The following is a 12619-nucleotide window of genomic DNA, read 5'->3' as shown; positions in this document are numbered from 1 at the left end:
ATGTAACTATGGCTAAGAAATTACTTACAGTACTATCCAGTGGACTGTCTGGCTTTCATATTATTTGACCTCTCTGAGCACATGGCACTGTTAACCACGTCTCTAATCGCTCCTGTAACCTGGTTTCTCTGAAGCTACGCTCTCTTGGTTTCCTTTCTACTTTTCTGATGTTTTTTTCTTCAGTTACTTCCTCGCATACTCACCTTTATTTTGCTTGACCTTAAATGTTAGTGTTCTCCCTTTGATGCACTTGCCTTTTCGTTGTACATGCTGTGGGCAGTGCCTCCTACTTCTGTGACTTCTGCTACCGTTTATATCCTGATGATTCATAAATCTGACTCTTCTCCAGCCCCGAGCTCTCTCCTGATCACCACGACCATCTCTTCAAACGACCGCTCACCTCAACACCTCAAGCTGCGCATGTTTGTGTATAAAATCATTATTTTCTAAAACCTCTTACCCTTCTTATGGAGAAGTGAACCATCCTACATTCAGGCCCTCAAGCCGGAATCAGGGGAATCGTTTTAAAGTTCCCTTCCTCCATTCCATTCGTCACCAAGACCTAACAATCCTTTGTCTGGATCTCTTTGTCTCTCCTCATCCCTCTATTCTCCTTACTGTTGCCATAATAATCTTGCCAAAATGACAAATCTAATCATGGAGATGTGTTTCATTTCCTTCTCTTTAAGGGCTCTGTAATAAAAGATGACTTAGAGGTCCTAGAAACGTGTAAACTGTAAACCACAGGATTACAACGTAGAGGTAGTCTCAGTATAAAGATTCAGCTGGACAGAAAGTAGATTAGTGGTTGCCTATGGCTGAAGGAGACTAGAGGGTAAGGGGGGGCAATAGCTGAAGGGTACAGGGTTTCTTTTCGAGATGATGAAAATGTTCTAAAACTCACTGGTGATGGGTGCACGTATCTGTGTGTCTACTAAAAGTCATTGAGCTGTACACTTTAAATGGGTGAATTGTATGGTATGTGAGCTGTATCTCAGGAAGAGCTGAAAAACCAAACCCGTTGCAGTCGATTCTGTGCCAAAGCATGTGACCTCACATGTTGCCCGGTAGAACTGCTCCATAAGGTTCTCATGGCTATAGCTGGCGCAGTGGTTAAGGGTTTTGCTGCTAACCAAGAGGTTGGCAGTTCGAATCCACCAGCTGCTCTTTGGAAGCCCTATGGGGCAGTTCTACTCTGTCTTACAGGGTTGCTATGGGTCGGAATCCACTCGATGGCAACAGGTTTGTTTTTGGTTCGAATCTTTATAGGAGCAGATTGCCTAGCCTTTCTCCAGGGCACTGCTGGGTGGGTTCAAATTACCAAAGTTTAGATTAGTAGTCTAGTGCAAATTGTTTTCGACATCCAGGGACCTTATATGTCAATAAAGCTGTTAAAAAGAAAGAATTAAGCTAACCCAAAATAAATACTTGAATTATAATGGTATAAACAGAATAGGATTTTGTTGGCATTCACATGGAAGTGATTTTTAAGATCTGTTATAAAGCAACAATTTAATCAATAACCCACTAACCCACTGCCGTAGAGTCGATTCCAACTCATAGCGACCTCATAGGGTTTCCAAGGCTGTAAATCTCTATAAAAGCTGACTGCCACATCTTTCTCCTGCAGAGCAGCTGGTGGGTTCCAACCACCGACCTTTCAGTTAGCAGTTGATCGCTTATTTTCCCCAAACTCAGGTGTTTCCTGAAGCTACGTGCGGCGTACTGTTTTAGAATACGTCGCCGTCTTCCCACAGTGTGTTTATTGGTTTACAATAACATCCAGAGCAGTTTGGACATCTCCCTGGACTGTACCAAGTGGGTCCTGTGCAAAGGCAGTTGCAAATGTCTTTGCTTCAAATGAGGTTAACACGTTTTAAACGAGAGACAATGTGTGATTTTTGAGTAAACACAAAGGAAATAAGATCATGCAATTCTTTTCATATGAAATAGAACCTTTAGCCACCTTATCTCTGAACTCTACCCAGAGCATAAATTCAGGAGATTGAAGTACTGCTGAACCTCTACGAAGGCATGCAAATGGGAGAGAATACGATGTGCCTTGATCTACCTCATACAGGACAGCCCCGACGCTGTGTCTCAGAGTCACCATCTGTAAAGTCATTTCGTTTCACGAAGAACAAGGACCTTGTTAATAATACCTGCCCTACTCTCAACCTTACTGGGTGTTCTGAGGCACTTGGAGCCCCTGAAAAGTAATGCCCTGTGTAAATCCATTTTATTATTATGCCTATTGTTGTATTTAGCTGCGTGTTACTCTTAATTATTTGACTTGGTATATATGGTATAAAATTCTACTCCGTTTTACAGAAATTATCCAGAATAGTAAAAAGAAAATAATTTTACCGTGAATTTTAGAAAGAACACTGTACAAAAAATCCTTTTCGGCTAAGTCGATTCAAAAGAGTCAGAAGAAGGAAAAAAAAATGATTTTCATGAATGATCTTTGAATGGAGTCTTACTGCTTTTTAAAATCATGCAAAGTAGGTAAATGAAACAATGGAGCAACTGGACTATCCCTTTCTGTGATCAGAGTGAAGTCGTGGTACTGTAATTTTATAACATCGGCCATTATCTTCTTTTTTACTTCTTCCATTCTTAAAATATCTAGTCTGTATGGTTTATGAATTTGCTGGCATCTCCCTTAGAGGGCCCATTCACCCATGGCCAGGAACCCTTGCTTCTACAGCACATGCACTTCTCCCCTTTGCTGCTGGTGGCCAAAGTCTACAAAAGAGGGCCTGAGTTTCTTGTGAACTATTTGGCCTCATTTCAGTACCGCTGCTCTCCACCCCCGCTCTCTCTCTCTGCCTCTCTCTCTGCCTGCTTGTTGTTCGATTCCTGTCTCCAGTGGCACCACCTACATGAAGCCTTTCTAATCGGGTTTAAGCTCCCAGAACCACAGCACTGCATATGAATTTATTGCATAGACTTATTGTCTATTTTCCAGTTAGTTATTACTGCTTTTGTTTGCAAGTTGTTTGAAGGCAGGAACAAGGTTTGTTTGTTTTTTTTCCTCTTTATCTCTTTTAATTTTCTTTTTTAAAGCACACTCGTGACTGCCTGACAGAATAAATGAATGAATGTTATCTTCAGGACTGTAACTGTTAAAATACTTAGACATTTTCAAGAGAAACTGATCTATACTGTAACAAATAAGGCATTTTCAGCAGTAACTAAAGATGTATGAGAGGACCTTTCTCAATGTTTCCCTAATGTTCGCGTCTGCAGAGTAAGGTGTGGAACTCAGGGTCGGTCTCAGTGTGAATGACTGAGCGCTGCAGAATGCTTGGTTCTAATCGGTAGTTTCGGTTGCAGCCTGCCACCCTCACGCGATTTGCAGCACCTGTCCAGGTAGTAGGTAACCAGGGAGCAAAATAAGGGGGATAAAATAAGTGGTTTCAAGGGTTTGACTGACTTAAAGTGAATCTTTTGTTCTTAATGCAAATGACCTCGGCTCACTCTCAAAATAGTTTTGGATGTCACGGACCCAGTCTAAGCATATAATTGTTTTATTTGTAGTTGATATTTTTACTTGAATTTTAGACTTAGCCCTATCTTTTTTTTTTCTTTTATTGTTTACTTATTTGGTTAAATTAATATGGACATATTGAGCGCAGAAAATTGTCAGATTAAACGTAAATACATATGATAAATTCCACTTAACTACTCTTAAGTCATAAGGTACCATAGCAGAAAATATGGCTGTGCAGCTATTTTTATTTTGAAGATTTCTTACAACAGAAGCATGTCACTGACGACCGGTCCTCAAAAAGTACTGAAGGCGCTAGAAAGTTGTTCAAATCTATTTCCTCAGAATCTTTTTTCTTAAAAACGGTGTAGGTGACGGCGTTTGGTTTTCATTTCAGGAATGTAGTCTTGTTAGCAGCCCCCTCGGAAATTGTGGGTGTTCATACTTTTTAAGGCACTAGGAAGTCCTTCAAAGACAGTAGAAGGTGTGCCTCATAATACTTTTATACAAATTATAATTTCAACAAAGAAATAAAAAATTATACAGAGTCTTACCTGGATTCAAATCCTCCTCTGCACTTTCCAGCTGTGGGAGGTTGGGCAGAGATTTAACCCCTGTGAATCTCAGCTCCTAATTTGTAAAAGGGGATGATGATATTTGTGCCACAGGACTGTAGAGTACTAAATGAGGTAATATGTGTGTCTTAGCGAGGGACCTCTTGAAAGCAGAACAGAAGGCAGGGATTAAAGTGCTGATACTTTGAGTGGATCAAGCACAGGGCAGCATGGGTGAGGAAACGCAGACTGTGAAGGGTCATCCAAGACAGCAGACTCTGAGGTGGCGAATTGGTGCAGGTTTTGGGGGGAGCATTCTTGGAATAACACCTCTAAGGGAGGGGGCAGGAGGGCAGAGGGAGAAGCTGAGCTGTGTCAGAGGCCAATCTGAGAAGACCCTGAAACTCACATCTCTCTCTAGAGTGGCCCCAAATTGAAACAAGGGTCTGGGCCTCTGTTCTCCCGCAGATGCCCAGTCATTGGATGTGGGGTGGGGTTGCGGAATGCTGGGCAGGGCAGCTCATTTTCCTCAGAGGGCTACAGCTGTGAGCAGTGTGCAGCAAGGCACTTGGCTGCTGGAGGGTTGGGTGTCTGGTCCTGCAGGGAGGAAGGTGACATGATGGGCTCCTGCAGGCCTGGTCACTGCTTCACACAGAGTCCTCGAGTGACTCAGCATGATGCAGCAGGTTTTCTTCAGGTGTGCAAGGAGAATGGAGGGCGGAGGAAGGGGCAATTTATCTGCATGGTTCCCTTCTGTCTCCCATTCCCCATCCGTCAAGGTTTACCCCAGGCCTCTTAGGAAGCCAGATTCCCTGCTGTGCAGCGAAAATTTCACCCAAGTGTGTGCTGGTCAGGAGAGAGAAATGGGGAGGCCATAGAGGGAATTTGAGAATGCAGCAGAAAATGTTTTATCCAGTTGAGTAGATAAAGCAAGCAGCCTAGTCCCTGGCTCATAGTAAGCCTTCAATAAAGAGCTAACATTTGCATGCCAGCCGCTGCTCAGTACTTTATATAGATTAACTTATATGATCCTCAGGACAGCTTGATGAGGAAGATACCAATTCTCATATGTTTGCATTTTTACAGATGAAGAGGCTGAGGCACAGAGGCTATACAGCTAGTCAATAGCACAGCAGAGAATTTAAACTGAGTAGTTATTTCTGAGTTTGTCTGTTAACTGCTCCCTCTGTTGCCTCCCAGTGGCAACTATTATTTTTATTATTGCTGTCATTATTAGAATCTGTAAACATTTTATTATTGTTGTAAATATCACTGGCAAAATACGTTCAAATATGTAAAGCTTTGCAAAAGTTTCACTAGTCTCTACCTTTATTTTTAAACTAATATCACAAAATATTTTAGATATAAAAACTGGTACAAAAAGCCTTGGGGTGTATATAAAGTTCTTCAACTGTTTACAGAACAACAGAATCACAGGAAGGAGAAGACTTCTGTGGTCATTTTCAAGAAAAAATATTTTCTGTATAGTATTTCTTATATGAGGATGACTGCTACGTGGTGTGGGGTTGGAGAATCTGGAAATCTAGGAATTCTAGTTCCCTCTCTGCTATTGCTTGATTTGTTATTTGGAATAGGTCATTGAATCTCTTCATTTGTTTCCATATTTATAAAATGAGGAAATTAGTAAGAGCTATGGAAACCCTGGTGGTGCAGTGGTTAAGAGCTACAGCAGCTAACCAAAAGGTTGGCAGTTCGAATCCACCAGGTGCTCCTTGGAAGCTCTATGGGGCAGTTCCACTCTGTCCTGTAGGGTCGCTAAGAGTCAGAATCGACTCAGTGGCGATGGGTTTGGTTATTATTATTACTTTTTTTGGTATCCCATATATAGAGGAGCCCTGGTGGCACAATGGTTAAGCCACCAGGTCGGCAGTTCAAACCCACCAGCCGCTCCGTGGGAGAAAAGACCTGGAGATCTGCTCCCATAAAGATTACAGCCTTGGAAAACATATGGGGCAATTCTACACCTATAGGCTTGCTATGAATTGGAATTGACTTGGTGTCAGTGAGTTTGGTATCCCATATGTGTCACAGGACTTGTTTTCTCCTTTGAGGCTAGAAATAAGAAAATATACCTGAAATAAAAAAAAAAATATTGAAAACAACCTGAAAGTATTTGGGAAAAAAAATTAAACATTTCTAAAATACTATATTTAAAAAATTCTAGGATTTAAAAACAAGTTATTTTTATAATTTTGTAGGGGATCCTAGAATGGTTTCCATCATTTTACTTTTAATGGGAATGTAATTTGTGTTATGTGTTTCATGATGGATTTGGTTTTGGTTTCACACGAGCCATCTCTTCATCCCCGTTGATGTAACCAACACTTGTATGTCAAAGGCAAACCATTTATTCAGCTTTTCCTACCTAGTCACTCAGCAAAGCCCATCTGACACAAGTATAACTGAGGTGTTCAACGTATTCACACACTCTCCAGTGTTATACTAATCTAGGACCCTGAGAATTGATTTTTTTTCCAATAATTTTGTGAATTTATTAAATACTTCTGTGCTTTGAGATTATCGCAGATTAGTTTTTTGTGTACTATCAAGTTTTCTAGATTTTTTTTTCTTTTTTTTAAGGCAGGGGCTTTCCTATTTCTTGTGTGTTTCCTATATGTTGTGTTTGTACACTGGAAACTGACATTCTTCTGTTTAGCACCCAGTTTTAGACCTCCTTGTCCTGTCCCCCAAGTACAAGCTGTTGTTATTTTGCATTTTCATAGCCTGAAGATGGATTGTTTATACTACTTCAAAGAACTTACACTTTTGATTTTGTATCCCAGTACTATGTACTTCTTTGTTACAACACACACACACACACACACACACACACACACACACACAGCTATTCTTTCTTATATAAGATTTCTTGACATTCATGCAATCATTCATAGAGCACCAAGTTCTTTGTAGATGTATTATTTTTGTGATTGCTTAGAAGTTATTGTACTTATCTTTGGAGTAATACAAAATTGGATAAATGTATTTATGACTCTTTTCAAAGTAGCATTTCACTGGTTATTTCAATTTATTTTAAAGCCTTGTAAGAGTAATTATAAAGGAAATATTTATGTTTTATATAATACCAACAGTAAAGATTCAGATTAATAATGTATTCCCTTTTTTATGTAACACATGATTGTTATTTTTTCTGGTAAAAGTTCTCATTTATTTGTATGTAACTGCCTTGAAATTTGTACCTTAAGGACAAAGAAAGGTCACCCATCCCTCTAACTCCTGGTTCTTTGTCAAAAATGGACACAGTTAATGAGGTTTGTTTGGTACAGAACAAACTCTCAGACACAGATAGAGATCCTTTCAATGGAAACAAATTTGTTTGGCTTTACCAGGTTACTTAGCGATTAATAATAGCCTTGAGATGCAGGTCAGAAAGGTCATTGTACCAGCTTGCCAACACAATCTAAATGTGCAGCTAGCCCAGCTCTGTGGGCGCAGAAGCCCCCGAAATACTATGCATAAAGCAAAACAGGCTATTTTCTGACTCCTTTTCTCATATTAATAAGCAATTTTCAAGAGAAGGGTGGCAAAATGGGGGCCATGCCACTCCAAGTAATTCATTTATTTTGCAGTTTAATCTTACGTTGAAAAAAATTACTCTGCTGCAATAGCATAGCATGGTGATTTTTAAACGTCAGTGTGTTTCATAAGTAACCTTGTATGAAGTATAATATGTGTGGCCTTTAACAGAAAATTGCAACAAAAGTATTTCTAGAGATTAAAGTAGGTATGAGACTCTTTCTTAATTTTTGGAATTTTCCTCTACTCTCCCCTGATATCTTTGAGGCAATGCTCAGATGCCTGACTTAAGATTTTACAGATGACACTAGACACTAAGTTATGCATCTTTTTTTTTGTTTAAAAAAAAGAGTAAAGTGCAATTTCAAAGGATTATTTTAACATGAATAATTAAATTTGTCCTTGAAAAGAAATGATCTAGTTATTTTTTCCATATTTAATAATATCTTATTCTATTTAGTATGTGTCTTTCATATAGTATATTTTTAAAAACTTTTTTTTGGTTTAGATTTCTTAGATACATACACGCTAATGATGAAAGGTTTTGTTAATCAGTGGAATTTAGTATACTTAGAAGAGACTGGAACTTATTCAACTAATTTAACATTACATTATTTTTATAAATGAACAAAATGTCAATCTTTTAAGCACAGAATAATCTATGTAATCGTACTGGTATCTAAAACTGTTAACTAAAGTAAATGACAATAAACTCTGTGTATTAAACCCCATCATACTTTTGAAATTAGATCATTAGTTAGACTACAAAATAAAGAATTGGAGATCCATAAGTATAAAACCAAATTTAAAGGAAATTGGAAGTTGAGATGTTTTCTTGGGATAAACGTATGTCCAAAATTGCGAATCATCAACCACAGAAACTGATAATGTAAAAATTCACTTAACAGTGCTTTGCATGTGATATGAGTGTTTCCCAGCTATTGAATTAATTATAATACATAGGTATTTGATTTTAAAAGTTTAATCAATTGAAAAATCATGTACATGCTTTTTAAAGATTGGAGAGATCGTATAGACTGTGCAGCTCAGATATGTTACACCACTAATTTTGATGGATGTGGATGATAGTCGCCCTTCAAAACACTGACTTGATTTTCATCAGTGAAAGAGTTAAAACGTTAGCAGATTTTTGGTACTGTAAATAACTGCAGACTGTTGTGATGCAGGGAGGCACTGGAAGAGTTTGCAGAGATGAAAGAAAGAGAAGAGAAGAAGACCGTCCTGGAAAGGGAAGAGAAGAAAAGAGATCACCAGGCCCGAAAGATGCATTACCTCCTCAGCACAAAACAGGTTGGTCTACCTGCCCCTGACAGCTCCCGTAAGCCACTTGGGGCCCTCGCCTGACGGAGATAAACTAGCAGGCTGAATGGGACAAGACTTGTTGAAAAGATATTGCAAAGACACTATTTGGAGTTCAATTCCGTGCGTCTCTGTGGGCGTGCAGGCACCAGGCCTCGTCTGTGACAGCAGCTTCTTAGAGGCGGCTGCTGGGATGCTGGCAGAAAGGTCCCCGTCAGCGGTGTGGTCAGCCCCTGTCAGAACACGGCACAAAGGCCCTAACCTCGCTTTCAAAACTCGCGTTGAGTGCCTGATTGTTGTGTTGTGAATTGATCAAGAACTACCAAAGTATTAAGCTGAGCTGGCTTTCATGTTTTCTCTTTTAATTGAGCTAATGTTGAGATGAAAAGCATTTCCCCATCCTTTCAAAATTTCGATTGGAAGCTTTCAGGTAAAGCTTTTAGCAAAATTGCTTCAGCAGTTTACTTCACATCTTCATATAGAAATGTTAATGTGGAATTTGGAACACTTAGAAATTTACTTTATAGTACTTGGCAAAGTGACAGATTTTGGCATGGTTGCTAAGAAAGAATGTATCTCATGTATAATATTCTACGCAAAAAGGAATGAGGTTGAAACAGCTTGAATTTGAGAGTTGAGATATGCTTTATTACTTGAGTTCTAGTCAGGAATGTAGCAATTTAGAGGTTTTTTTTTTTTAATTCCTTCTTACTGACTTTCAAATCCAGTCTCGTAGTTCTAGCCCAGAGTATCATATTCAAATGCCTTCAAATGTGGGCACATCAAGTCTCAGTGGTGGAGGATGAGACCCCAAAGTGAATGTCATCCTTGTTGTTGCTGAAGGGTGCTGTCAAGTCGATTCTGACTTGCAGCGACCCCATGTGGCGGAGTAGAACTGCCCCATAGGGTTTTCTAGGCTGTAGTCTTTATGGGAGCAGATCGCCAGATCTTTCTCTCACAGAGCCGCTGGGTAGGTTCGAACCTCCAACCTTTCGTTTGGCAGCTGTGTGCTTAACCGCTGAGTCACCAGGGCACCTGAATGTCATCCTTTGATGCATCCAAGTTAAAAAACATATTAACTGCTGTCTGGTCATGCACATTTGGGTCACGTCTCCTGGGCGTCTAGCCTCTACTTCGTTGTCTAAATAATACTCTACAGTAATGATCACTATCTTATTATTTATTTGGATTTCTATAGTTGGGTTACTTCACTTAACAGTAGACGCAGAGATATTATGTGACTGGTTACAGACACAAAGCTAAGTAATAACTGACCTGGTACTCAAACTGAGGTCTTTCAATTCTAAATTCTTAAATAATAATTTAAAGGAAAATTTAAAAAAATAAAAGTTGAAGTATTTAGAATTATAAAATCCATAACAATGTAGAAATTTTAGTTGCGTGGCTGGAGCCCTGGTGACGCAGTGGTTAAGTGTTCGAATCTGCCAGCTGCTCCTCGGAAACCCTGTGGGGCAGTTCTACCCGGTCCTATAGGGTCTCTATGAGTCAGAATTGACTTGACAGTAAAAAGTTTGGCTTTTTCAGTTGGTGGGCTATGTTTTTATATATAGAATTATAAATTAAAAATTCCTTGTAGAATTATTTTTTTTTAAATATTCAGTTATTAGCAAATAACTGATGAAACTAAGCCGCCGTTAACCAAACAACCAAACCCGTCACCGCTGAGCTGATTCTGACTCCTGGCAACCTGATAGGACAGAACAGAAGTTCCCCGCAGGGTTTCCAAGCCTGTAACCTTTATGGAAGCAGACCATCACATCTTTCTCCTGCAGAGAAGCTTATGGGTTCGAACTGCCAACCTTCCGATTAGCAAATGAGTGCTTAACCACTGCACCACCAGGGCTCCTTAAGGAGCCATTAGTATCTCTAATTCTGTAAACTTATATGAATGGAATTTTCAGGGTACGGTTGTTTATTTGATAACTCCCAGCTTATGACTCTTTCTTAGTTAGAGTTCTAATTGTGGTGTTTATAGTTTTTTTGGACAGTGTAATAGAGAAGCAATTTAACAAAGAGTGAAATCTGGTTTAGCTGAAACATTTGATGGTTCTGTTTTATCTAAGGGCATCTAGCTATTGAGTATGTAGTGGAATAATGTAGAAAGTCCATAGAGACTCTGTGGTTTTACTAATGAAAATAATATAACACTGACTACTCACAGAGTGCTTACCATTTGCCAGGCAGTTTGATAGGTACTTTTTGTGCACTGGAGACCTGGTGGCACAGTGGTTAAGAGCTCAGCTGCTAACCAAAAGGCTGACAGTTTGAATCCACCAGCCGCTCTTTGGAAACCCTATGGGGCAGTTCTACTCTGTCCTATAGGGTCGCCATGAGTCTGAATCGACTCAATGGCAACAGCTTTGGTTTGGTTTTGGTGGTACTGTACAAAGAGCAGGGGCATTGTCATCAGACAGAGCTGAGCTGGCATCCCAGCTCTCTGACTTAGGGTAAAATACTAGGAGATAGGAGATTACCTTGGGTTTCTGAGCTACTGAGCCCCCGTTTCACTCCGTGAGTGTGGGATAATAAAACCCACCTTGAAAGAGCATTAGAGGATTAAATGTTGTATATTTAAAGCAGCGCCAGGCCCTTAGAGGGCATTCAGTAAATGATAATAATCATATTATTAGAATTCAACCTGTCAAGGATAAAGTAAGATTCTTTGCTTTCATTTTCCTCTGTCAGTCTTGCCATTGGAAGTATTCACCTTATGCTTTCCTTTCTTTGTTTTCCTTCAGTTATTAATGATAATTGGTTAGAAATCTGTATAGTGGTATTTTCTTCCTATTTTACAGCTGACTTCATAGACCCGAGGGCGTTACAGGGAAAATTACGTTCAGAAATCACCTCCTTGGATATCAGGGATTTTCATTTGGATCTACCAAGTTGGTGCACATTGTCACAGTGGTCTTAATATTTGATCATAAGGAACTTGAGATAAAGGAGCAGCTCTTTGAAACTCTGGAGACTTTTGTTCCCATGGCAGTCTTTCTTTTTGAGGGGGATGAGGTGACACAGTGGAATAGTGGTGTCATCCCGGTCTCATCTGCGTATTTTGATCAGGAAATTTGTTGTCCTGACGGGATCCTAGGTTCCAGGAGATTCGCTTTACTTGCTTTAAATCACTGTTTTTCACCATGGTATGAAAAGGACTGAGTTTTAAAATTGATTCTACAAATCACAGTCATAAACTATCTTGACTGAAACAAAAACAGCATTCAATAAATAGAATGAATATGAATCTTAACTTTTAAATATGTCAGATAATAACTTTATACATAATTCTGAGCACCTACCATCTATCTGGAGCCCTGGTGGCACAGTGGTTAAGAGCACGGCTGCTAACCAAAATGTTAGCAGTTAGAATCCACCAGCCGCTCCTTGGAAATCCTATGGGGCAGTTCTACTCTGTCCTGTAGGGTTGCTATGAGTTGGAATCGACTTGAGACAAAGAGTTTGGTTTTTTTTGGTTACCATCTGTCTGGTACCATTGTAGGACTTTGGGATATAAACATGTACAAGACGTGACCCCTAGCCACACAGAGTGAGCCGTCTAATTTCAGTCTAATTGGAACATCTTTTTAGTGGATGTCGATAGCCAGCTTTCCATTGTGGAGCTTATGTAGGTGACCGCACTTGAAATTAACAACCATGTATGAATTTGCTGCCATGT

The 12619-nt window shown here is 39.6% G+C and overlaps 1 protein-coding gene across 1 annotated transcript in view; it reads left to right on the top strand.

Annotated features, from left to right (window-relative positions):
• The first annotated feature begins 2034 nt into the window (after positions 1 to 2034).
• Positions 2035 to 12619, top strand: part of SPATA17 (spermatogenesis associated 17) — a 150394-nt gene continuing 139809 nt past the window's right edge. Inside the window, exons 1-2 of the mRNA XM_004375931.3 lie at positions 2035 to 2216; positions 8793 to 8916. Of these exons, the coding sequence (XP_004375988.2) occupies positions 2035 to 2216; positions 8793 to 8916 (306 nt within the window). The remainder of the gene's footprint in view (positions 2217 to 8792; positions 8917 to 12619) is intronic.

Source organism: Trichechus manatus, unplaced genomic scaffold (assembly GCF_000243295.1).
Source record: "Trichechus manatus latirostris isolate Lorelei unplaced genomic scaffold, TriManLat1.0 scaffold00039, whole genome shotgun sequence".
Lineage (NCBI taxonomy): Eukaryota > Metazoa > Chordata > Mammalia > Sirenia > Trichechidae > Trichechus > Trichechus manatus.
The sequence above is the reverse complement of the archived record's forward strand: the minus strand, read 5'-3'. Positions and strand labels throughout refer to the sequence as shown.